The following is a 24,510-nucleotide window of genomic DNA, read 5'->3' on the forward strand; positions in this document are numbered from 1 at the left end:
AGGGTATGAGATACCAGGAGGTAGGATCATTGGGGGCCATCTGGGAGGCTAGCTACCCAGTGAGAGGAAGACCACAAAAAGTAAATGCAAGAAGCCAGAAAGCTCAGTTCATGTAGCACTGGGGGACAAGAGCCCTGCACCCTTAGGAGCCACTCAGGGTAGCAGTGCATGGCAGAAGCACAGTTAAATATTACACATCATGGGCATAGATCATTTGCCAAAGGTTTTTTTTTTTTTTTGGTCAAAGGTTTTATCCAGTTTCTCCTTCTTTCCTATTTCAGAAAGGCTATAATTTCTTTCAGATAGCTTTCTAACCAAAATATGTTAAAATGTTTGGCCCTTGAAGGGAATATGCTTCAATTTGGAAAATGCACTCATTAAGAACTCAGTACGAGTTCTTTACCTGTTACTGGATAAACCTAGTGTTACTGCAACCAGGCTCCATGAGGTGTGCATACTGAATGTGTTAAAGAGGAATAAGTATTGGAAAGACCCTTGCTAGAAAAGTTAGAAGGGTAGAAGTATTTTAATGTGCATTAACCCTACTGGCTTTTCCTTGTGTTATGTTGTTGTACACTCTAATTTACGAAGTTTTATACTCATATTTAATTTGCCTATAATGTAGTTGTTCTAATTCTTTAGAATGAAATCTTAAATTTGTGTAATTTAGAAGCAGTACTACACCCAGTTACGTTTGCATATAGATCAAAGTGCTTTTGTAAACATACATTCTCTCAATGAAAATAGGTGTTTTTAACCTTGTACAATGAGGAAACTGAGGTGAGGCTAAGCCATAGAACTAGTTAGTGGTCAAGTAGGATTGAACGTTTTTTCTGACGCTGAAAATCCTGCATTTTCTAATTTACTTCCTAGAAAAGTGTTTCATACCTTTTAGACTATTGCTTAATACATGTTACTGTGTAGCCTTGAATTAAAAATTGGGTTGTTTTTATACTTCAGATTTATAGATTTCATTTTATGTAAATCTTCCCTTGAAAGAACAAAGGAAAACTGAACTCTAATTAATGAAATGTTTAGGGGTGAAGTATACTGATGTCTGCAACTTACGGTGAAATGCATCAAAAATGAGATGGGAATGAGCAGGTGACAAAGTGAATATAATAAAAAGTTAAAGTTTAGATCTTAAGTGTTGGTTCACTGTACAGTATTTTACTCTTTTTGTATGTTTGAAAATTTTCACATTAGAATATGGGAGAAAATCAAACAGTAAACCCACTGGGAAAAAAGCAAGTGGTGTCTCGTGCATCGATGAGAATTTGGTCAGAGTTGTGATTCCCCAGCGCCCTGCAGGAAGCAGAGTGCCGTGGGCGAGGATAAGCAGCCAGCTAGAGACTGTCCCTGCCCCAAGAGCTTCTGGTTAGGAACAAAGACAAAGATTGCCTTTTCTCATTGCCTTTTTCTTTTTCAGGGTTGTACGTAAATTTCCGTCACCTTTATAAACAGCGCAGGCGGCGCTATGGACAAAAAAAGAAAAAGGTCCACTAAAAAGATTTAGATGACATCTTGCCAGTTTGAGCCTAATCTATAATTCTTACAGTTTTACCTTCTTGTACTGATGTAAAAGTTTTTTTAAAGTTAAATGATTAAATTCTCAGGCTATATTCCCTTTCCCCCCAGTAACATTCCTGAATTTACAGAATTATCTTAGCGTAGTACTTGCATGACATGGATTCCTGATATCTGATGACAGGTTTGTTCTCGTGTGTTCCATTAACAACAGCAAGAGACTCAGCCCTACCCCCATGCACTCCTTGTCCAGTTGCTCTCACACGGGCCAGAGGTCCTGCTTCAGTGCCCTAACCCTACCAGGTACCGGCCATTCTTACAGTTGGCACTGTTTATTTCAGCTGTTGCTCGGGGAAAAAAAAGCACTGTTGCCTCTGCAGGAGGCTGTGAAAGTGATTTAGGCAGGACCTTATACCTTCTGTACCCAAGGGGTTGTCTGTTAAGTGGGGTGGCATTGATAAAACACTTCTGAGTCTGAGTGGGGCTAGAGAACACCTAGTACCTCTGAGCGTCTTTTGGCTTCTACCACCACCTGTCACGACAGTGCTTACCTGTGTGCACACTGAGGAGGCACAGAATGACCTGGGAGAAACCAGTCAGAACCTTGGAACACCATGGTCACTTACTTCATTTCTAGCTAAATCAGAACGACCTTCAACACTAACGAAAGATGAAACATTAGTTTAGAAAACCGTGAGATTGTAAGAGTTCCAACCCCAGATGGCTACAGGTGCCAGAAGGGTCAAACCGGCAGTAAGACAGCTGCTGGAGTGTGGCCTGCGGCAACCACAAGCGGATGGAACACGCCTGCAGACCAGGCCTGGGCTGTGCACATACATCAAACGGCTCTCTTCCTCTGCGCTGGCCGAGTCCATTTCCTTGTAAACCTGTCAGTGACTGGCGGAACTGACCTCAGAAACGCCTGCCTTTGTTCTCCTGTTGTTTCACTGGTCTGCTCTCGGAGAGGGAAAACAGTGAGAACTTTGGCGGGAGAAGCTTAATAAAAGCTTCCTGGCAGGAAACCCACCCACAGAGGAACTGAGAAAAATGTAGACATTGTGAAGTTTGGCTATTGTCAAAAATATTGTTTCCTCTAAAACATTCCAAGTTAAGACAGTAAAATATGTGTTAGAAGTAATGCTTGTATAAAAGAATTTAAGAGCATGGTAGTTCTGTTCTGCCATTCCTATTGTTCTTGGGGGAGAGGAGACACCATGAGCTACGCTGTTTCTCTGAGCCCGACACGGAAACTTGGTTTGACCTAAAAACATCGGATTAGCATAGGCTGGCTGATTTTTTTTTTTTTTTTACAAGTTCATTGCACTGAAGGGTATCTTGCATGTCTGTAACTTCTGTCAACACTTGTTTGTGTTAACTTCTGATGTTCTTTCACCTGACTTTCTGTTTATTTGGACAGATCAGCTTTGCAGTATATGTTGCATCTTTGTGGCAGAATCCTGTATTCTTAGTAATTGTTATCAACTATTGCTGAGAAAGCAAAACATTGTGTATTTCTATTAAACATTTACAATCAAAATCCTAACAACTTGTGTTCAAAGATCATTTAGTCTGATAGGTTTTCAAGTTGTTAATGATAAAGTCCTTTGTTCAGAAAAAATATATAGCATGGTAAAATGTTAAATTCCGCATGTGAAAATGGTTGCTTGGGGGTGAAGCCTGCGGGAGGGATAACCCCAGGAAGTCCACAGAGCAATCTGAAAAGCATTGATGACAGAAAGCTCGGAGAAGTTACCTGACGGGCCTAATGTCATGATGAACTGGTACCGTAACTGACTACAGTGATCAGTCAGAAACCACTTGGGTGGAACCTGGCTTAGGCAGAGACTTAACCAGTGTCAGAAACAAGGAAGTTCACATGGAACCCAAGGACCTCTCAGGATTTATGAATCTGTGTCACTTAGGAAGTTGATTACATTCAGGTGATAGGACAGACTGAAAGGCAAAGACCCATTACTTTCCCAGTGAATCTATTTTATAGAAAACCAAGTATTTTATTTTCATTAAAAAAAACAAAACTTGAAGAAGTGGGAATCATTTTATACATTTATGGTTGCTGTTTAAAAGTCTGTATCTCAAGACATACTAAAAGCACCAAAGGGTTACCATCAAGTTTTTGCCCAAGTTCTAAGGACAGTTCTGAAACTTAATGGTATTGAGCTTGTATTTAGCAAATCCCAGACAGTTTGGGCTGCTCATTCCAAGGACGGAAGCTGGAAAATGTCCTTACAGTTGGGAGAGGAGAGGAGAGAAGGTGCCTTTCAGGAAGCCAGAGAACCCTTGCTGATTGGGTTTCCTGAGGAAGTGGGGAGAGCTCTGTGCTCATCAGTCCTTTAAGATTCTCAGAAGATGTGCCCACCGTGGGAGGAACAGTGGTTTTTTGGGCTTAAAGACTCAGCCCCAGAAAGCTAAGGTCAAAGCCGAAGCAGCCGACCAGCCTTCAGAACCCTCCTCAGATTCTAGCAGAGTACTGAAACCAGCAAGTGGTGCTTCTGAGGCAGCCTCAGGGAGGTTTTCGGGGGGCTCTTGCAGAGGTGAATAAATTGGAAAGTTTTTACCCTAAATCATTTTCACCTGAAATGAAAAAAGCAGGAAGGCTCCCAAAGTCCGCTTCACATTCTTTCAGTGCTGCTGCCGGAGAAGTCTGTGTGCAAAGGCGTGATGTTGTGCTCGTAGCCGGCGTACTCGGAGCTGCCGGTGCCGGCCAGCTTGAGCTGCTGCGCGGCGTGCGTCAGCTGGAAGGCGGCGTCCGGGTGCGCTGTGTCGGGCAGCAGCGTGCACTCCCTTTCCAGCATGTCGGCCACCCCTTTGAGCAGGTCCAGGAAACCAAATGCCAGGGCAGCCTTTCGTAAACGGTTTAGCTCCTGAAACAAGATTAAAAAAAAACAAAAAACCCACCAATGTTCCTGAAATGCATTTTCCTTGTCACATACTTTCTAAGTCCTCAACTTAAACTACGTTTTTCTTGATCCCCAAACTTAAGTGAGCATTTTCACAGGAGAACAAGTGCTTGTACAGAGACACCAGTAATAAGAGGGTGTGATGACATGAGAGTTCCTCTACAGGTGATCAGAAAGCTGGCTGACCGAAACACAGGTGGTCACCACCACAGCCGATGAGCGCTTACACCAAACACGGTGAGACGCTTCGCACACATTTCATTCACTCCCAACTCTCGGGAGGATGACTTTTCCCAATACTCAGGCATGGAAAAGGCTAGTCCCAAACCTCAGAGGGCTCTGAACCCTCTGGGGCCTTCTCTCTGGCTGGGCCTCAGACCGAACAACAGTGAACATGCTTGGAGGCTCTGGGGGATTCAAGCAGTCTGACCTGAAAGACGGCCATGAAAAGGAGGATCGGGCCGTGGATGGAAGCGGAGAAATACAAAGAGCCCCATCAACCACTTAGCAGTGCAATCTAGGCCAGTTGTGTAGCCTCTCTGGGTCTCAGTGGTCTCATTTATAAAGCAAGGATGACCTCTTGTTTGCCCACTGCAGGGGCTGACGCAGGTGCCTGGCAGAGGCCCTTCCACAGCTGATAGGTGGGATTCTATAAAGCCAGAAAAGAGAAGTGGGTTTTCTGACCACCTCTCTACTATCATCTGTTAACAAGTGAAAAGTTCAGAGGAAGGCCAAAGTACAAGTGTGCCTTCTTGAATAGACAGGTGACGACTGTAGGGGAGAAAGGGATTACAGCCGGGAGTGGTCATCAAGGGCCTGTGTGAGCTATGGGCTTCATGGGGAGGGAGGGCATGGCTGGCTGAGCAGCTCTCTGAACTCTGATTAAGATTGCTCTTGCTTGATTTCGCCAGCTTGCCACATAATTAGGTTTGAAGACAACAGTGACATAAAGGTAATGAGATAACACCCAGACAAAGTGGCACATATGTTCTCCAGAAGAGATGCTAGCCTGGGGTAGGCTGTGTGCACCACAAAATATTAGTAGCTGGGCTACAACGGACAACACGGCACGCCTCACACTGCTGCTTCATTTCAGCCAAACACCAGATGGAAAGGGAAGAAACAAGGTGTTTACTTAAAGGCACCCCCAACTCCATCCACTAGTTATAACTTTATTCCCTCCACCAATAGTTCTGGATTAGCTAGAAAGGATTCCGGAGGGCCATCCTTTTGCAATTCATAAAAGTACAATTTTAGTAGTCATTCCTGGAAGCAGCTTCTCTGGTAGAGTAAGAATGTTTTGGGAAATCATCATCCCAGGAAGTCCCCCTGGTTGTCTGGGGTTAGACTGGATATGCCTACGAGAGTGGTGAGGAGAGTTCAGGGCTTTGACCCATAGGTTCTTTTGACTCCTTCCCTCAGCCATTCACAGCAGCACCAAGACAGAGGAGCCTTGTGCACAGAACCAGGCCACTTAAGCACTTCTGATTCTTGGATTTTAGGGCAGCAGTGGACCTATCATTGCTATTGACTTTAACAATGAAAACACTGAGGCACAAGCCAAACATTTCTAATTCCTGTCCATGTTCATACTCTTCACTGTTGTGAATGATTTACTTTTGGCACACGTCCCAGGGCCCACTCTCTTCCACTATAATTCTGATAGTCTCACCTTATAGAATGTCTGTGTTTTTTCAGGTAATTTCCTTGCATTTCTTAAAATCTTCTGTACATCTGTCTATCAAGGGTAAAAAGATTTCAGCATTAGGATTCTGTGGTAAAAGGGGAAAGAATACAAAAGGATGGCTCTAAATGTTTAGAGAAATGAAAATGGGAACAGAGGTGCAGTGTCAAGATGAGCTTCCCTTCTGAGTTAATGTCACTGTTCTGTTCAACATTAGTAAAGCACCTCCCTCCTTTAAAATGTTTGATGATAATAAATCCCTTAGTGACAGAAGTGAACTCGTCTCACAAAAATACACCCAATAAACCCATACATCTATAGCCAGCTGCTTTCTGGCCAGGGAGCCAAGACCATTCAATGGGGGAAGGAATAGTCTCTTGAACAAATGGTGCCAGGACAACTGGATATCCTCATGCAAAGGAATGAAGCTGGACTCTTACTTCACACCATATACAAAAAAACCCCAAAAAACAAAAAACAAAAAAACTTAAAATGGTTCAGAGACCTAAATGCAAGAGCTAAAACTACAAAACTCTTAGAAGAAAACACAGGCATAAATCTTCATGACCTTGGATTGGTAATGATTTCTTAGTTATGACAACAGCATAGCAACAAAAGAAAAAAAATTTTGACAATTGTTCTTAGCAGCATTATTCACAATAGCCAAAAGGTGGAAACAATCCAAATGTTCATCAACTGAATGAATGGGTAAACAGAGGTGGCCATCAAAAGAAATAAAGTACTGATCTTTGTTACAAAATGGCCAAACACTGAAAACATTATGCTAAGTGAAGGAAGCCAAACAAAAAAAGTCATACATTGTATGATGCTATTTATATGAAATATCTAGAATAGGGCAAATCCACAGAGTCAAAAAGCAGATTAGTGGTTGCCAAGGACTAGGGGAAGTCAGGAATGTAGAGTGACTTGCTTAATGGGTACAGGGTTTCCTCTTGGGGTGATGAAAATGTTCTAGAACTACACAGTGATGATGGTTGTATAACATTATGATCATACTAAATGCCACTGAATTTTCAGTATACTTTAAAGTGGATGAAATGGTAAGTTTTATGTTACGTTTTTCACAATAAAAAAAATACACCCAGACCAAAACAAAATTTAAAAAATAATTTAAGAAAAATTCAGCTTTCCTTCTGACAGGAAAGTACTGGGGTCAGGGATGGCAGGAGAGAACCTTATTTTCCAACAAAGCCCCTACCCCCCTTAGCCATGGCAGGATGTGTCCAGTCTCTGTGGAAAGAAGAAACTGTGCCATCAACAGAAGCTATTTCCCTTGTCAGCTGGCCTAACCCCCCCTTCTCATCTGGCTTAGGTTGGACTCATTAGAGGAACAAAGAAAAAAAGATGGTGCTCAAATGAGAAAAAAGGCTAAAAAAGTGATTTTAAAAAATAGGCAGAAATGACCATACGTCAGTAGGAGAAATATCACTGAGGACCTTGCCTGAAAACAGCATACCTTGAGAATAGTGTAATCTTAGCTTCCCATAAAAGTAGTGTTTTGGTGGAATTAAGGTGTAATGCCATTGCTTGGGTTCTACTGTGGGGACAGAAGAAATAACCCCATGAAGATTTTCACATCCTTCTCAAAAAACTGCTGTCAAAGATAAAACCCATTACGTCAATGCCTCACCATGTCAAAAATTTTACACTGAAATTCAATGCCAGGAGAATATGTCTCTCTAGAACTGACATGCTTCCTTCTGTCAGACAAGAAAAACCATATAACCCTACATGTTGCTTTTCTGACCTTGGTAGCAGGAAGCTCGGAGCCAAATTGCTCATAAAATTATCATTTCGCCTTGGGTCCCTGGCGCAACGGTCTCCCCTCTTCTAGGTTTTGTACTGCTCTAAATTTTGTAAGAAGTGATTTTGCTGCAGATGTGTTTTACTGTAGGCCACCTCAAATGCTTTTTGGAAATAATGACAAACATTAGAGGTAAATGAATTACTAAGTATCAAAGGAAAGGAAAATCAAATCAGATGTCCGCCTGCCTGCCAGAATCCCTCCCCTGTCCCCAATGGAAAGCAACTTGAATGGTAATGTTACCTGCAGGCCACTGGGTTTGATCCAGACAGTCACATTCTGGGCATAACTGCGTTTGTTTCTGGGCTGCAGGGGGAATGGGCTCTTATTGTCATCTTCTCCATACGGGTTTTCTTTAGCATCTTAAAAGAAAAACACATTCTTGAAATGACATCTGGCAAAACATAATCAATTACATTTCCAATTAGGCTAGAAGCTCTCTGAATCATTCAATCTTCTACATCCTGTTACTTCCCTAATTAAGAAAATCCATTCACTTCCTTCAGGTTAGGGAACCTGTTCTCCAAAGAAAGCCACTGATGTAGGAGACTAAACCATTAACTGAGGCCCATGTAGGTAAAAAAAAAAAAAAGAACAGCTTCATGTTTTTAAAGAGACAAGCCTCACTTATTTGCTTTATCAATTGAGGTCAGAGAGAATAAAACTAATACATGCAACAATTCTAAAGTACATATTTAAAGAAATATATAAACACACATATGCAATTCTATATAGTCTGGCCCAATGATCGGATGGTAGCCACTGGCCCTTGCGGCTACTGAACACTGACTGGTGGCTAGAGTGACTGAGGAACTGAATTTTAAATTTTACTTATTTTAATTTAAATAGCCTCAGGTATCTAGTGGCTACTGGACTGGACAGCATAGGTCTAAGCACTGAGAAAATTCCAGAGGAAAATTGTATGTAACCACAATAAGGAAAAGGGCAAGAGAAGAAATACTTTTTTTGGTGAAATATACCCCATGTCGTGACGGCTTATTAATTATTGCTTTCAAAGATTTAAAGTCAGGTTGGTTTTTTAGCCATGTGAATAAATAAAGGTTTCTGTTTTTCTACCTGCTTCCTGAGCCAATGAAACTTTGCCACAAACTCATAAAGCCTACTTATATCTACTGGCTCATTTTATCCTGATTACTATCACCTTCTGGGGTCAAGAGAGCTGGGATCATTTCCCCACCAAGTTCAGGGAGCTTACATCCCTTGCCCAAATGTTCATATTGGCAACTGGAATGAACCCAGTTTCTCTGAGCCAGAAGCTCTCTAACACCAATTTGGTCATTAATTTAAGTATTTTATACTGGCCCCACAATACATGTCAGTGCCCCCGCCTCCCAGCACCTCCAAAAATTATCGGTCCAGCTTTCCTGACATATTTCCGCAAATACTTGCACATATATAAACCCTTTTAGCCAGGCCAAGATCCCAGGAGTCTTTTTCCATGTAGCACGTTTACTTCTCACTTCCCTGCCACTATTTCTGTCACTTCCCTTGACTGGAGTGCTCCCCTTCGCTCATCCATTTACTCCCTTACTCACTTGCTCACTCATCAGCTATACTAAGCCCCCCCTACGTAGCAAGCACTCCGCTAGGAAGTGTGGCTGGAGAAGATTTTTTTCTGGACTCAAGGAACTTACAGAATAAAGAGTATTTATTAAGTTTCAAACACTTTACACATACACTTCTTTCCTTACAGCAACCCTAGGGGTGTATATATTATTGGTCACATGGAAGATGAGGGAACTGAGGCTCAGAGAGGTTGGGCCCTCACAGGCTTCACAGTCACTCAGCTGGGCCTGCCTGCAAAAGCAACACTTTTTCTACCACTCAACCTTGCCGTTCCTCACATACCCAAACTCACTTATATGCCAGGTCCAGATCTTATCCCACCTTCTCCACAAAGTTGTCCCAAGTGTTCCTGGCACACAGTACTTTCTCTAGACCCTTTTCTACTACAGCACTCAGTATCAGTACCAAACATTGCAACATCTAACCACAGTCTATCTTGTACTGTCTCTAATTGTTTGAAGCCTCTATGTGGTAACTGGTTTGACAGACAAAAAAAACTGCATCTATGAAAAAATAACAGGAGACAGACATAAGAAATATGGTAGCAGAAATAAAAAAAGCAGTTGCAAGATAAAGCCAAAGATGAGAAATCAGAAAAGAAAAAAATAGAAAAATGGGTGGAAGATAAGAAAATTATATAAAAATCATAAACCAATGTTCTAGAAAGGGAGAACAGAGAATACAGAGAGAGGGAAATCAAACACATGATTCATGTTCCCAGGACTGAAGAACATGAATTGCCAGATGGAAGGGCCCACTGAATGCCCAGCACAATGAATGAAGAGACCAACAACTAAGTACATCATTCTGAAAATCCAGAACACGAGGGACACAAAGAAGCGCTTCCGGGAGTGCAGAGGAAATAGATATGGGTCAAAGCCCTGACAGCATGCACTAGACTCTCAGTAGCAACACATGAGGCCAGAAAAGAAAAACAGCTATGCATCAAAACTCTAAGGTAAAGTGATCCCCAACCAGCACTCAATATCCAACGGAACCATCAACTGAGTGTAAGGGATGAAACACAGACATTTCTGAATACGCCAAGATTTCAAACATCTACTTCCCATGTACCCCTTTCTCAGGAGGAGTCAGGAAAATACGGGAGCCACAGGAGAGATGGGAAGGGAAGGCTGACAGCTACGCAGCAGGCACAGAGAACGAACCGTTCATTTATGAAGTAAGAGGAAGGGAAAGGACTCTAAGGGGAAAAAAAGAACACTGACAAAAATACCTGAACAATGTATTTTACTTAGGAATTGGCAGTAAGTACACAGAAAAGAGCAAAGAAAAGTGAAGTAAGTAAAGCAGTAGAGGGAAAGGCCGTGAGAGAGCCCAGAGGGAGGGCTGCGCTGCCCTCATCTGTGCTGGCCGCCCCCACAGCCTGCCTGCCCAGCTCTTTCCCAGAGTCTCCGAGGAACCTCAGTGTCTTTCCAACACAGCCTGCCTTTTAACGGAAGTTAGAATTAGAAGACAGCCGACCTTTGAACAACATGGGTGTGAAGTGTACAGGTCCACTTACACACAGGATTTTCCCTATAATTACAAGTACTCTAAATGTATTTTCTCTTCCTTAGGGTTTTTAAAATAAGTTTCTTTTCTCTACCTTTCTTTATTGTAAGAAAGCAGTACATAATACATATAATGTACAAAACATGTGTTCATCAACTGTTTATGTTATTGGTAAGGCTTCTGGTCAACAGTAGGCTCGTACTAGTTAAGTTCTGGGGGAGTTAAAAGTCACAACCCCCACAGTATTCAAGGGTCAACTGCACATTTATCTTGCCTGCTAGAAAAAAGAAAATATCTTTTAAAAAAAAACAACTGTGCAGAGAACAAAGAGTTTCAAAACAAAGTGTAACTTGGTGTACCACATGGCTTAGTCATAAATAACGTTCACATCATCTAACAAGGACAGAATACTGCTTTACCCAAAAAGAACACTATAACCACATTGGAAGCATAGAGGAAGGGAAAAATGTGCTTCTTGGGTGGGTGGGGATGGTGGTGGTAAGAGAGCTAAGCAGTCAACCTTAAAAAGTCAAAATGACATTAAAAAAAAAAAAAGCCAAGAAATAGTTATATACTTACAATATTTAGAAATGTAAATACCAAAAAAAAAACTCCTCCCACAATTAGAAGTTTTAAGTGGCTGTTTCTAGGAACAGAATGAGAAGGAGGAGGGATAAGTATAAACAAGCGTACTGTTTTGCATGCCTTGCTTTGACAATAAATAAATAAATAAATAAATAAATAAATAAATAAATAAAACAAGTTCTTTGACATCAGCCGTGGAAACATTTTTCTAGGTACGTCTCCTCAGGCAAGGGAAATGAAAGCAAAATAAAGCTATTGGGAGTACACCAAAATAAAAAGCTTTTTGTGCAGCAAAGAAAACCATCAACACAACAAAAAGGCAACTTACTGAATGGAAGAAAATATTTGTAACTGATTATATCCGATAAGGGGTTAATATCCAAAATATATCAAGAACTTATACAATTCAATACCAGAAAAACAAATAATACAATTAAAAAATAGGCAGAGGACCTGAACAGATATTTTTCCAAAGAAGACATACAAATGGCCGACACATGAAAAAATGCTCAACATCAGTGTTCATCAGGGAAATGCAAATCAAACCATAATGAGATATCATCAGAATGACTAAAATAAAAAACACAGAAAATAGGGGTTCCTGGATGGCTCAGTTAAGCATCTGACTCTTGGTTTCGGCTCAGGACATGATCTCATGGGTCATGGTTCCGAGCCCTGCGTCGGGTTCCCCGCTCAGAGAGGAGTCTGCTTGAAAGATTCTCTCCCTCTGTCCCTACCCCCACAGGTACACTCTCTCTCTCTCAAATAAATAAATAAATCTTTAAAAACAAACAAAAACAAAAAATAACAACTGTTGGTCAGGATGTGGAGAAAAAGAAACCCTTGGGCAATGTTGGTGGGAATACAAATTAGTGCAGTCACTGTGGAAAACAGTATGGAGGTTCCTCAAAAAATTAAAAATAGAATTACCATGATTCATTAATTCCAGTACTGGGTATTTACCCAAAGAAAATGAAAAGATATATGCACCCCTATGTTTACTGCAATATTAATAAAATAGCCAAGATATGAAAGCAACCTAAGTGTCCATCTATAGATAGATGGATAAAGAAGATGTGCTGGATAGATGGATAGATAGATAGATAGATACATGAGCGCACACACACATACATGCACTGGAATATTATTCAGAATATTATTCTTTTTAAAAAAGAATGAGATTTTGCCATTTGTAACAATGTGGATGGATCTAACCTGTATAATGCTAAGTGAGATAAGTCAGAGAAAGACAAATACCACATGATTTCACTCATATGTGTAATTTCAGACACAAAACAAAGAGACAAACAAAAAAAACCAGACTTTTAAACACAAAACAAACTAGTGGTTGCCAGATGAGAGGTGTACGGGGGATGGGTGAAACAGATAGAGGGGATTATGAGTACACTTACCACGATGAGCACTGAGTCATGCATAGAATTGTTGAATCATTATATTGTACACCTGAAACACTGTATGCTAATTACACTTCAATTAAAAAAAAAAGAAAAACCCCAGCTGAGCAGCGGCCATGACTTTGCGCTACCCTATGGCCACGGGCCTCTACAAGGGCGACAAGATGACTAAGAGTATCAGCAAGGCCAGGCACAGCCGATACTGCGGGCACCTCACCAAGTACTCCAAGTTCCTTTGGGACATGATTCAAGCCCCATACAAACAGTATGCCATGGAGCTGCTCCAAGTCTCCAAGGACAAGCATGCCCTCGAGTTCATCAAGAACAGGGTGGGGACATCTGTGCCAAAAGGAAGAGAGAAGAGTTGAGCCACGTCCTGGTGGCCATGAGGAAAGTGAAAGTCAAGAAGGACTGAACCCCCTCCCCTCTATATGTAATAAAGCCTTTTTAATCCTAACCTCACAAGACTGTCTTGAGAATCAAATGAGATTATATATTTCGTCATGTCTAGCACAGTGCCTCGTACAAAGTTCAATAAAATGTTAGCTTTATTATCTTAATTTGAAAAAAAGAACAGAACCCCGAGGGAGGAATAAATGAATAAGGGGCAGGGTAAAAAGCAGTTCAATCTGAATGAAGAATATGTGTAACAAACCAAGCACTGCTGGATTGGAAGCTAGAATAGAAAGGTATTTGAATGCTACATCTTAAGATTATGGATAGGTATCTGTGGGAAAAATGTAACAACAGTCTAGGTCAGGGGTCGACAAACTTATCCTGCAAAAGGCCCAGACAGTAAATATTTTAGAGTTTGTGGGTTATATGGTCTGTTGTAACTACCCAACTCTGCCACTGAAGCAGGAAAGCAGCCCTACATAACACATAGATCACATAAATGAATATGACTGTGTAATGAAACTTTACAGTAAAACATTATTTACAAAATAAGCAGTAGGCTAGTTTGGCCAACAGGCATTGGTTAGCTGACCTTTGATCTAAATGAAAGGTAAAAAACAAACAAACAAACAAAAAAACCAGAACAAGTCAAGAGCAGTGCAAATGAATGAAAAGGCTGAATGAATTTAGGAATGCTACAGAGGGAGACTAGGAGGTGAGGAATCTCTCCATCCTAACACACACACACACACAGCTTCCTCTGCCCTGTGCTTTCTAATTACTGCCTTATTTCTTGCCTCTTGTGGCAAACTTGTCACGTTCGTTTCCTCATCTCTAACTCATTCCTCCACTAGCCTCCTGGCTAACCATGGACTGAAGCTCCTCTTACAAAGCCACCAAAAAATCTCCTGTAGAGATCAAATGACTCTTGATTCATAGTGTCCTCTTCTTTCCTCTTGGTTTCTATTCCTTCCTAAAACTCTTGAGTCATTTACAACACTCATTCTGCAGTCTCTTTCAGATTAAGTTCTCAAGGTGCTAATCCTCCTGTTGACCTCCCTTCAAAGGAATCCTTGCGAAATTTAAAGACTCTTCTTCAAATCAGGAACTCATCTTCAGTGGGGATGTTTTTTTTGACAGAAGTCCTTTTGCCCTGGGTTGACATTATATTAACTCTGGAGGATATACCCTGGGTTTCATTGCTTCAGAAACAGTTTTTGGTGCATTATTTGATTTTGCAGAGCCCCACTTCAGAACAGGTAGTGTCAGTCTGCAGGTGCAGAAGTTGGGCTTCAATTTCTCATAGGAGACTTCCATTTTTTTTTTTTTAATCTGGAAAAGCAGGTAGAGACAATGGGTAGAATTTTTCTTGTTATCCTCTCACTGAGGGGATAGACCTTCTACATTCCTAGCTTTACTCAAAGGTTTCAGTTCTTTGTTTTATTTGGAACCAAAGTCATATCTCTTTTCCTGTGTGAACTTTAAGACCCCAGCCCCTGCATCCTAGCTCAAGAGCTGGCCTGCTGCCTGTTTTTGAGTTAAAAATGGTTTTTATAGTTTTTATTTTTTAAAGATTTTATTTATTTATTTGACAGAGAGACAGAGAGAGCACAAGTAGGCAGAGAGGCAGGCAGAGGGAGAGGGAGAAGCAGGCTCTTCGCTGAGCAGGGAGCCCAATGCAGGGCTCGATTCCAGGACCACGGAATCATGAACTGAGCCGAAGGCAGCCACTTAAGCAACTGAGCCACCCAGGCGCCCAGGTTTTTATATTTTCTAAATAGTTGGGGGGAAAATCAAAAGAATATTCATGACACGTGAAAATTATATGAAATTCAAAATCTGGTGTCCATAAAGAATATTTTATTGGAATATGTCACTCCCATTCATTTATGTATTGGGCTACAATGGCAGAGTTTAGCAGTTACGACAGAGATCATATGGCCTGCAAAGTCTAAAATATTTACTATCTGGCCGTTTACTGAAAAAGCTTACCACCTAGCTTCTAGGGTCTATATTCAGTCAAAACTCTTTTCTAAGCTTCAGTGGCAGAGGCATCCTTCAGGCCTAACTGACATGCATGCACATGTGTATAAGACAGGGTATGCAGGCCATGTATCGTACATGTGTATGAGACACTGTACTTTCTTCTTGAGTATCTCTATTCTCTTGGTTTCTGTGACATCATTTCTTCTACTTTTCCTTTATTAGTGCCCTTTCCACTGTCCCCATAGTTAGTCTTTTCTAGGGGGTTTGGTCCTTGGCTCTCTTTTTGCCTTAATTACATACTTTCCTGAGGCTAGGGCTTCTTAACGTGTGGTTATGGATCCCCTGGATTGTAATCATTTGGATAATATTAAACCTGCAAGTTCTGGACTGGAATCCAGACCTACTGAATCAGAATCTCTTTAAGGGGGGCCCAGGAAACAATTTTTAAACAAGTTCTTCTGGTTTTTTTTTTTCTTTGTTTTATACACAAAAACTCAAATGTTTGAACCACTGCCCTAAGCAATTGCCCTCATTCTCACCATTTTACCTATCAGTGGTATGCTTATAACTAAAAATTATATATACAACTCTGCCCTCTTTTGGAAACTCTTACAGGAATTGTCTCTAGCCACTTCCACCTAAATCTCACAGGCATAAATTCAACATGCACAAAAGATGTCTTTCCAAATCTACTCTTCCTCCTCTGTTCTCTGTTCCAATCAACAGTATCACCTTTCACCCTGCAGCCCAAATCAGAAACCTGGGATCATTCTCAACACCTCCATTTCCTTTATTCTCATATCCAAACACTGTTGATTCTGCCTCCTGAATATCTTTTGCATGGATCCCCATCATCCCTATTCCCAGCCACTGCCCCTGTTCTGGCTCTCATCCTTACATCTCCAGGACTGTCACAGTAGACTTCTAACTTTCCAAATCCACACTCCACAGAATTATCTACCTATCTATCTATCTACCTACCTACCTATCTCTTTCTCTTTTTTTTTTTTAAAGATTTTATTTGTTTACTTATTTGAGAGAGAGACAGTGCTCATGCACACGAGCAGGGGAGGAGCAGAGGGAGAGGAAGAGGGACTCAAGCAGAGTCCACACTGAGCACGGAGCCCAATGCAGGGCTTGATCTCACAACCCTGAGATCATGACCTGAGCCGAAACCGAGTCGGATGCTTTACTGACTGAGCCACCCGGGCATCCCCAGAATTATCTAACTGCAAATTTATTAGCTCTCACTTGAATTTCAGCCATACTACACAATTCCACGGGGCCCTAGTACCCAGAATACAAAGTCTCCTAACTGGTATCTCTACTGTTCTCATATGCATCCCCTTCAGTGGCTTCCCAGTATCTGCAAAATAGTCTCAGCTCTTCACATTTCAAATCAGGCCTGCCCTATTCCAACCACTGCCAATAACCTACCATCTGGCCCTCCCACCCCTACTCTCATACTTTTGTTCTAGCTTTGCTTTTCTATAGGTGATCCATTTGTCCAGAATGCCCCTTCTTCCTTCATTAGCTCAGCAAATCTTCTTCTTCAAACCCCAGTAAGGGTGTCCCTCCTCTATGAAGATCTTCCTGAGTCCTCTAGGCAGAGCTGATCATCCAGGCCAACTCTGATCTTGTACCAGTCTGTGTTTATTATTCCACTTTCCACTAGACTTTGAGCAACTCCTGCTTTTATCCCCTAAAAGTTAGCTTGGTAGATGTTCCTGAAATTGAAATGGGCCCAAATGAGTCCAGGATGACTCTATAGTTGGAGCCTGAGTACCCAGGAGTACTTAGGCCTCAATCAGAAGGAGTGGGAAAATCAGAAAAAGGAACAGTTTAGGAGGGAAGGGTTAAGAGATGATGGTTTCTGTAAGAAACATGCTGAGCTGATTGGTACTATGGCAGAATATCCAGGTGGACAGATCTAACTGGGAACTGGAAATATGATATGCGAGTTCTAGGGAGAGATCAAGTAGGACTAGAGTTATACATCTGGGGGAGTCTGAAGCTATAATGGCTGATGAAATAATCAAGACAGAATAATAATCCAAGAGAAAAAGGCAAAGAATAACATCTTGAAAATCATGAGGCAAGAGGAAGACAAGACAAAATGACAAGAAAAAGCAAAGCTGCCAAAGGAAAAAGTAAATATCAGAAGAATGCAATGTTAGGAAAGCTAAGGGAAAACAGTTTCAAGAAGGAAGGGGATTAAATTATCTAGAAATGACGGGTAGAAATGACGGGTGAGTGGAGTTGAAAATAGTGCACTGAAGAAAAAAATGTTTATGGATAGTAGCTTTTCACTCTAAGCAGTCAGAGCATTTACATTTACTTAAAGCAACCTAAATGTCATTTACTTGATGTAAAGTTAAAAGTTCAAACATCACACTCTGCTGGGGTTCTCCATGCACATATCCAGCATTAGAGACCACAGCACACCCATAAGGGAGATCACACAGCTCTCTGATTGCAGTCAGAGCCATTCAGAATAGCAGAGAGAAAACAAAGTCAAGATAAGTAAAATCTGATCTGGGTTATACCTGAAATAGGACCCAACTGTGCCATTTTCCCTAGCCATGGGAGAGGTTCTGGACCAGGCTCAAAGAGAGACATCATGAGGTTTGATTTCTTCTTGCTGTCAGCTTGGGAGTAGAGCATTCCATGCCATTCAGGACTAGACGGAGAGAAGATGGAAGATCAGAAGAACGTCAAGCCTGGGACTGTAAAGTTAAATAAGTCTAGCCAGTGTTTTTCTCTTGAGAGACATGGGCTTCAGCTTTGAAGTCAGGTGCATTTTTACTAAAGCCAAATCCTAAAACTGAAAATGCATACTGCTGCCCCCCAATATTGCCATTCCTCTGGGAAGTGTATTATTATTCAATTAGATAGAAATGGAAATCAAAAGCAATCTTAAAAAAAGAAAAAAAATCACAAGGGCAGCAAAGAGCTACAGAGGTTGAGAGGAGCAAGGGTTGCAACCCATGTTTCAGAAGCCTCCCTGACTCATTCACAGCAGCACCGACACAGGGCAGCATTTCTAACAAAGGGCACAAAGCCATCGCCCAGCTCTGTTCCTTCTTCTCAAAGGGCCCTAGAGGATTCCCATATTCGGAGCCAGTACAAGTAGCTTGGGTACCAAGAAATACAGCAAACTAATACCTAATAAGAATTGCATTCTTCTTTTTGGACCAGGTAATTTTAACTCAAGTAGAAATGGAGCTTCATCTGAGTACTCCTAACCTCTTCATCTTCTATACCCGTCAACCCCAGGTGATGGCCAGAAGATGATCAGTCACCTCTTCTTTCCTAACAACAGGTATTATAGAAAGGGAAGCAGATGGTTTTGCAAATTTCAAGACTGTAGCAAATGTAAAAGCTAGAAAGGTGTTCCCCACAGGGAAGGGTTACAGCGCAGTGGTTATGAACATGGGCTCTGGAGTCAGAATGCAAGGGTAAGAACCCTGGCTCTTTCGTTTATGAGCTGTGTGACCCTGAGCGAGTTCCTTGACCTCCCTAAGCCTCAGTTTCTCATCTATACAACAGGGATAAACACTGATACCCCCTGTATTGCGTTGTTGTGAAGGATTACATGAATTAATAAATGTAAAATGACTAGAGGAGTGCCTGGCACATGGTAAAATGTTCAATCAATGTTCTTGGTATCCTTTTTCATTTAGTTCCAACTCCTCATCTCATAGCTGAGGAGCCTGTGAATACTGCATAAGATCCCACTGCAAGTACTAGAACTTTATAACTGAATCGATTTCCTAGATAAAACAGAAAAGAGGAAAACAGAGAAAGGATATAAGAGCAATATAATTAAAAGGCTCACTCTGTACTTATTCTAGGGGATGATTTAAAGAGCAGTTTAGGTGATGGTAAGTGGGAAGGGTATGGTAGGGGGAGGAAAAAGGTGATAAGGAAAAGTCTGGGAAATACTTCACTTTGTACATTGATTCTCCCTCATTCAACGAAAGGTAAACAAAGTTCCTTACCCTAACTGAACTATTGCCACCATTCCTTCCACTTTCAGGCTGCCGTGGAGCAGGACACAAAAGTTGGGTATTTTGCCTGCAATTTGATTGGCTGAATTTTCATCTTCGTTGTCATCAGTTATGCCAGTACCCACCTCATCACCTTCTGTGAAAAGATCAGACTAAGATTAGCTACTAAAGTCCCAAACCACAGTTATACTCCTTTTTGTTTCTAGCCTTGGAAGGAGAGTATTCGGTTATAAAGGAATATTATAATAAGTAAGAAAAACTCCTATTCTGGTTTTCCTATGTCCATATAAAAATCAGTTTTCACATTTTATATGAATTTCATTTATATGAAACATCCAGAAGAGGCAAACCTATAGAAACAGAAAAGACATTTAGTGGTTACCTGGGGCTAAGGGAGATGGGAAGCTAGGGATTGACAACTAAAGGGTTTCTTTTATGGTGGTGAAATTATAATAGCAGAAATGGTCTTCTAGTATATTAGACAACATTCCATTTTTAAAAAAGCAAATCCAATAACTATTCCTTTCCCCTAATTCTGCAAAATGTGCTATCCTACTATCAACTATATACATTTAAGAAAAACTTCAGCTCATAAGATGCTTCATCTGTATCACTGGAATAGGACGAGAACTCACCTTTGTTAAGTGCTATTGGCAGGACCAGATGTCTGGACAGAACCGGGGGACTTGAAATATCAGCTATATCAATAAATCCCACTATTTCCAAATCTGAAAAGAATGAATCAACACAGAATTAATTAATGGATAGGGAAGTACATTATTTTCTACATACTAAGTTTCACAAATACAGTGTTTAGGTGAGCATTTCAGATGTGACAAGGAAGGTTATTAGAAGTTTCTCTGGATGACTCATAATCTCCATTTTAAACAGCTCAGGAAACAAGAATAACTGCCTTTCATTTAATGATTTAAGTTATAATAAAACAAATCAGTTAGACTTTATTTTTATGAGGCTAGGTCCCCAGCCAAGGCAAAAGCTTAAAGATCCAATCCCTCTGTTTAGTCAGGGATGTTCAGGTCAGCAGGGGGCGTCAGAGTCAAGCACTTCCACCACTCCATCCTTGCAGGGGGAGCAGCCGTCCTTGGACCCGTAAAGCAAATTATTTCCGTGAGAAAGAAATACATTCTCTATAAGCCCAAGGTAGCAGTCTAAATATGACAATGATTTCTCTGCTTTATAGAAGCTGCATTAAAGACCCAGAGTACTTGTTGGAAACCTAATAGGTAAAAAATAAAAGTTTTATCCCAAAGTACTTTTTAGAAGTTTATTTTCTGATTAAATAGAAAAACTTGGAAAACACTAAATATTGTAAAGAAGAGAAATAAAGTCACTCATTATTCACCATCAAAAGAAACATCTATTAATATTTTATTGAATTGCTTTTCAGTCTTTCTTCCAGGCACAGACATCCTCATATTCTCAAAGTAATTTTTTAAAAAAGATTTTATTTATTCATTTGACAGAGAGAGAGTACAAGCAGGGGAGTGGCATGCTGAGGGAGAGAGAGAGAAGCAGGCTCCCCGCTGAACAGGGAGCCTGTGGGGCTTGATCCCAGGACCCTGGGATCATGACCTGAACCAAAGGCAGATGCTTAACCGACTGAGCCACCCAGGCGCCCTTCTCAAAGCTATTTTTAAAAATATCAGGGTCATGGTGAGTACACTGTACTTCTGATACGTCAGGAAATCTGCTTCTCTGGAGATTTACTGCCATTACCTTCTTTAGCTGAATAACAAATGAGTCAGCATAAGCAGTTATGTATTTTTCATTTGAGTAACAAAAGGCCTGCATTTCAAAGTGGTGTAAGTATAAGCTATGACAATGATCTTGGACTAAAAGTTTATATGGAAAAGAAAGGACCTATTCAAAGTTACTCATCAAAAAAGGTTGGGAAGTAGAATCTAGTTGGTCTGAAGGCAACAAAACATTTGGCACAGCTTAACACACTGCAGCAGTTACCATGAAAGAGATGGGTGTCCGACTTCCAGACAGCCAGGGTCTAAAGGCACAAAAAATAAAAAGCCTTTGCACAGCCCTTCACTCTCAGACTCTTACAAATCTGTGCACCCGTGAGTGAAATGAACATTTACCGTGCACTTAATTCTAATCATTGGTTGACTAGACATTTACCTACTAAACACCTACTAAGCATCAGACGCTGTGCTAGGCCCTGAAGATGCAACGATGACTGAAACAGTGACGGCTGAATGTGTGCCCACCACTCAAGGGGTCCACCCACCAACTGGAGACAACTCTCCTCTCCACTCTTCCTTGTGACTTCTGACTCACTTTGCCAATCTCAGCTAAGCACAACACCTCCAGCATGAACCAGGGAAAAGCAGTAGCACGTCTCTTTCTTTTAGTCAAAACACAAGCAGCAGCGCTCGAGGGGTATGGTATATCAGAGCGGAGACCTCAGAGAGACCATGACTCATCTAGAGATTCCACTCACCTAGCCAATCAGAATGAGAGGAAGGGACTTGTCCAGGATCACACAGGAAGAATCACACAGCCAAGTCTAGAAGCTAGCTCTTCACAGATGATCTTAATTATCACGCTAACCAATCTCTATTAAGAATTACTTCAGGGATTTCATGGCTAGTGAATCTGGTCATGATTTCCAACTCTAGTAATTTGTGGCTATAGTCATCTAGGATTAGAGATTAACTCATGACCTCACCATGGAAGACCACAAGCCTGCCACCCTTCTGGCAATGCCTCCTCCCATCCAAAATGTATACACCCTAGTATCAGAATTTACCTTTCTTTTCAACCCTCCTAGATAGTGAAAAAGCCAGAAGTTACAAGAAAGTAAAGATAACAAAAGAACTAAGAAGAAAATTAAAAAACACATTACCTGTGTTGATGACTTTAGGGATGGGATCGATTTCCTCATCTACAACAAAGGGCTCTGGTCTGGGGAAGACCTGCACATCAGCGGTTAGGTGGCCGCACTTGAGAACAGCATGGAAAGGTGTATACGCCAGATCTATCAGTTTTCTAGAATATGATGATTAATTGTTATAAGAAGAGTATTTATATGATACATACCATCTTTTTCAAGTAATTTCTTCAAGATGCTAAGTTTATTTTCCCTTCAAGTCAACTCTAAAACTATCATCTGACCATTTGTGAAATAGAACAAAATCTGACATTTTTGGTGAGGAAATTTCAATTCTGAAAAGCCCAAAAGCAAGTTAATCTTTTGAAACTGCTGAGTCATTGTAGGAAGTCAGTATCTACAGGCATTATTGATTTAGTCATGCTTAATTTAAAAGGGAATGAACTTTTAAAAATCACTACTACCAATCATTTTACCTGAAAATTGTGCAACTCGGGGAAAATGAAATGACAACAATTAGAAATAGTGAAATAGATCTTATAGCTGAATATCAAATTATAATAACAGATTGTAAGAAGGCAAAAAAGCTCTAAGTCTATACTCACCCAAACATAGACTGTACATTTTTCAAGCACAGGGGGCCATCAATAGTAAAAATCTGCCCTTCACCATTGTTTAAATCTATGAGACGTTCAAGGCAATCCAAGGAGTCAGTGCTCTGAAGCTACAAAGCACAACAGATGACCCTTTTAAAGTGGCACACAATGCCAGATTATTATCAGCACACCGAGGTCACACCCGTCAAAATAATACAGGCAATAAATAACAGAGATGATTTTTTTTTTAACAACCTGAGGGGAAAATAACTATAACAATTTTGATTCAACGTTACCAAGAGGAATGCTATATAAAATGATACCAGTAGAGCTATTTTACTTAGAAGTAGTTTTGCAAAGATTCTCAGAGGTGACCACAGTTGGTATTTACACACTATCTTCCCTCCAAAGTGTTGCTAACATCTTTTAGGTGAGAACCATCATTATCTACATTTCACAGATAGGAAACCTGAGGTGAAGAAAGGTTCAGTAACTTTCCCAAATAAATGGGAAAACCAGGAAGTAGAGTTTAATAAAACATACATCAGAATAGTGTTACTTTACCAAAAAAGTTCAAGCACATCTCTGTCAATATTTCTGGTGCAATGGACATAAGAATTCCTAAATGAGGTAAATGCCTAACACCAAAAAGAACATTTTAACTCTTATGCATCTGAAAAGTCTTTGTGGGAAGCAGGATGGATAATAACTCCAGCCAGCTAGGTCTCCAGAGATGGACAACACTCTGAATCTTCAAAGAGCATTTGAGACCTAGAGTCCTTCCAAATTTAGTGATTAGCCTCAGCTGAAACCAGTGGAGTTCAATGTTATAGTATATACAATACAACACTAATGGAATATACTAAAAATAAAGTCCTAAAATGTATCTAATCGAACTAAAGAGAACTCAGTATTACCTCCTCCAAATTTGCCATGCACATGATGTATAACTTAGATGGGAAAGGAAAAGGGAGCGGAAACCTGTTGCTCTCGCTTCGTTGACTGTGAGTAGCTAGCGAATGCCGCAGTGAACCTCTACCAATGCCAAGACAGCCATCTGTCACCAGAACAACCTGTTTGCACAGAGTGAGAGATTTGTACATGAAATCACATATTTATTTAAAGTGGTCTCATTTCTCCCTAATGGCATTTACCCTGAAAAACCCACCTCTGCAGGGAGACAAGCAATAAGGTGAATAAATCTCAAAAACATTCCGTCAAGTGAAAGATGACACACACTGCATGATTCTATTTATATCAAGTTCTACAACAGGTACAACAAAGCTAAGATAAATCAGACCAGAGCTGTGGGGTGTAGGGGGATATAGACTAGAAAGGGAAAGGTGAGAAAACTGTTGGGTAATGGAAATGTGCTAGATCTTAACTGGAGTAGTGGCTACATAGGTGTATGCATCTGTCAAAACTCAGTGAACTATGTACTTAAGATCTATGCACTTTTCTGTATTTTATCTAATTAAACCTAAAAAATAGTACCTGCCTATGAACACTTAAAATCATAACCAATTCTTATTTAATTGTATTAAAACTAGAACCCTGACTCTTTTAGATAGAGTTGGCACCTAAGGCACTGGATGTCAAGAATGAC

At 40.7% G+C, this 24,510-nt stretch overlaps 2 protein-coding genes and 1 pseudogene across 4 annotated transcripts in view; 2 read left to right on the forward strand and 1 right to left on the reverse strand.

Moving 5' to 3' along the window:
* The window catches only part of HACD3 (3-hydroxyacyl-CoA dehydratase 3), a 41,105-nt gene extending 38,048 nt beyond the window's left edge, over positions 1–3,057 (forward strand). Inside the window, exon 11 of the mRNA XM_032418134.1 lies at positions 1,430–3,057. Coding sequence (XP_032274025.1) covers positions 1,430–1,506 — 77 coding nt within the window. The 3' untranslated portion in view covers positions 1,507–3,057. The remainder of the gene's footprint in view (positions 1–1,429) is intronic.
* INTS14 (integrator complex subunit 14) overlaps positions 2,821–24,510 on the reverse strand; it is a 31,438-nt gene continuing 9,748 nt past the window's right edge. For 2 of the 3 annotated variants that reach the window (XM_032418133.1, XM_032418132.1), the window contains exons 4-12: positions 23,822–23,977; positions 22,914–23,032; positions 22,324–22,466; positions 20,081–20,173; positions 19,437–19,581; positions 17,982–18,115; positions 8,198–8,316; positions 6,118–6,183; positions 4,078–4,409 (exon numbers count right to left, since the gene is read on the reverse strand). In XM_032418133.1, the coding sequence (XP_032274024.1) occupies positions 4,158–4,409; positions 6,118–6,183; positions 8,198–8,316; positions 17,982–18,115; positions 19,437–19,581; positions 20,081–20,173; positions 22,324–22,466; positions 22,914–23,032; positions 23,822–23,977 (1,227 nt within the window). In that variant the 3' untranslated portion in view covers positions 4,078–4,157. Of the gene's footprint in view, positions 4,410–6,117; positions 6,184–8,197; positions 8,317–17,981; positions 18,116–19,436; positions 19,582–20,080; positions 20,174–22,323; positions 22,467–22,913; positions 23,033–23,821; positions 23,978–24,510 lie in introns of all 3 variants that reach the window. The other variant, XM_032418131.1, reaches the window with a different exon arrangement.
* LOC116640845 lies at positions 13,134–13,535 on the forward strand (annotated as a pseudogene).

The sequence above is a fragment of the Phoca vitulina genome, unplaced genomic scaffold, assembly GCF_004348235.1.
Source record: "Phoca vitulina isolate PV1807 unplaced genomic scaffold, GSC_HSeal_1.0 scaffold20, whole genome shotgun sequence".
NCBI lineage: Eukaryota > Metazoa > Chordata > Mammalia > Carnivora > Phocidae > Phoca > Phoca vitulina.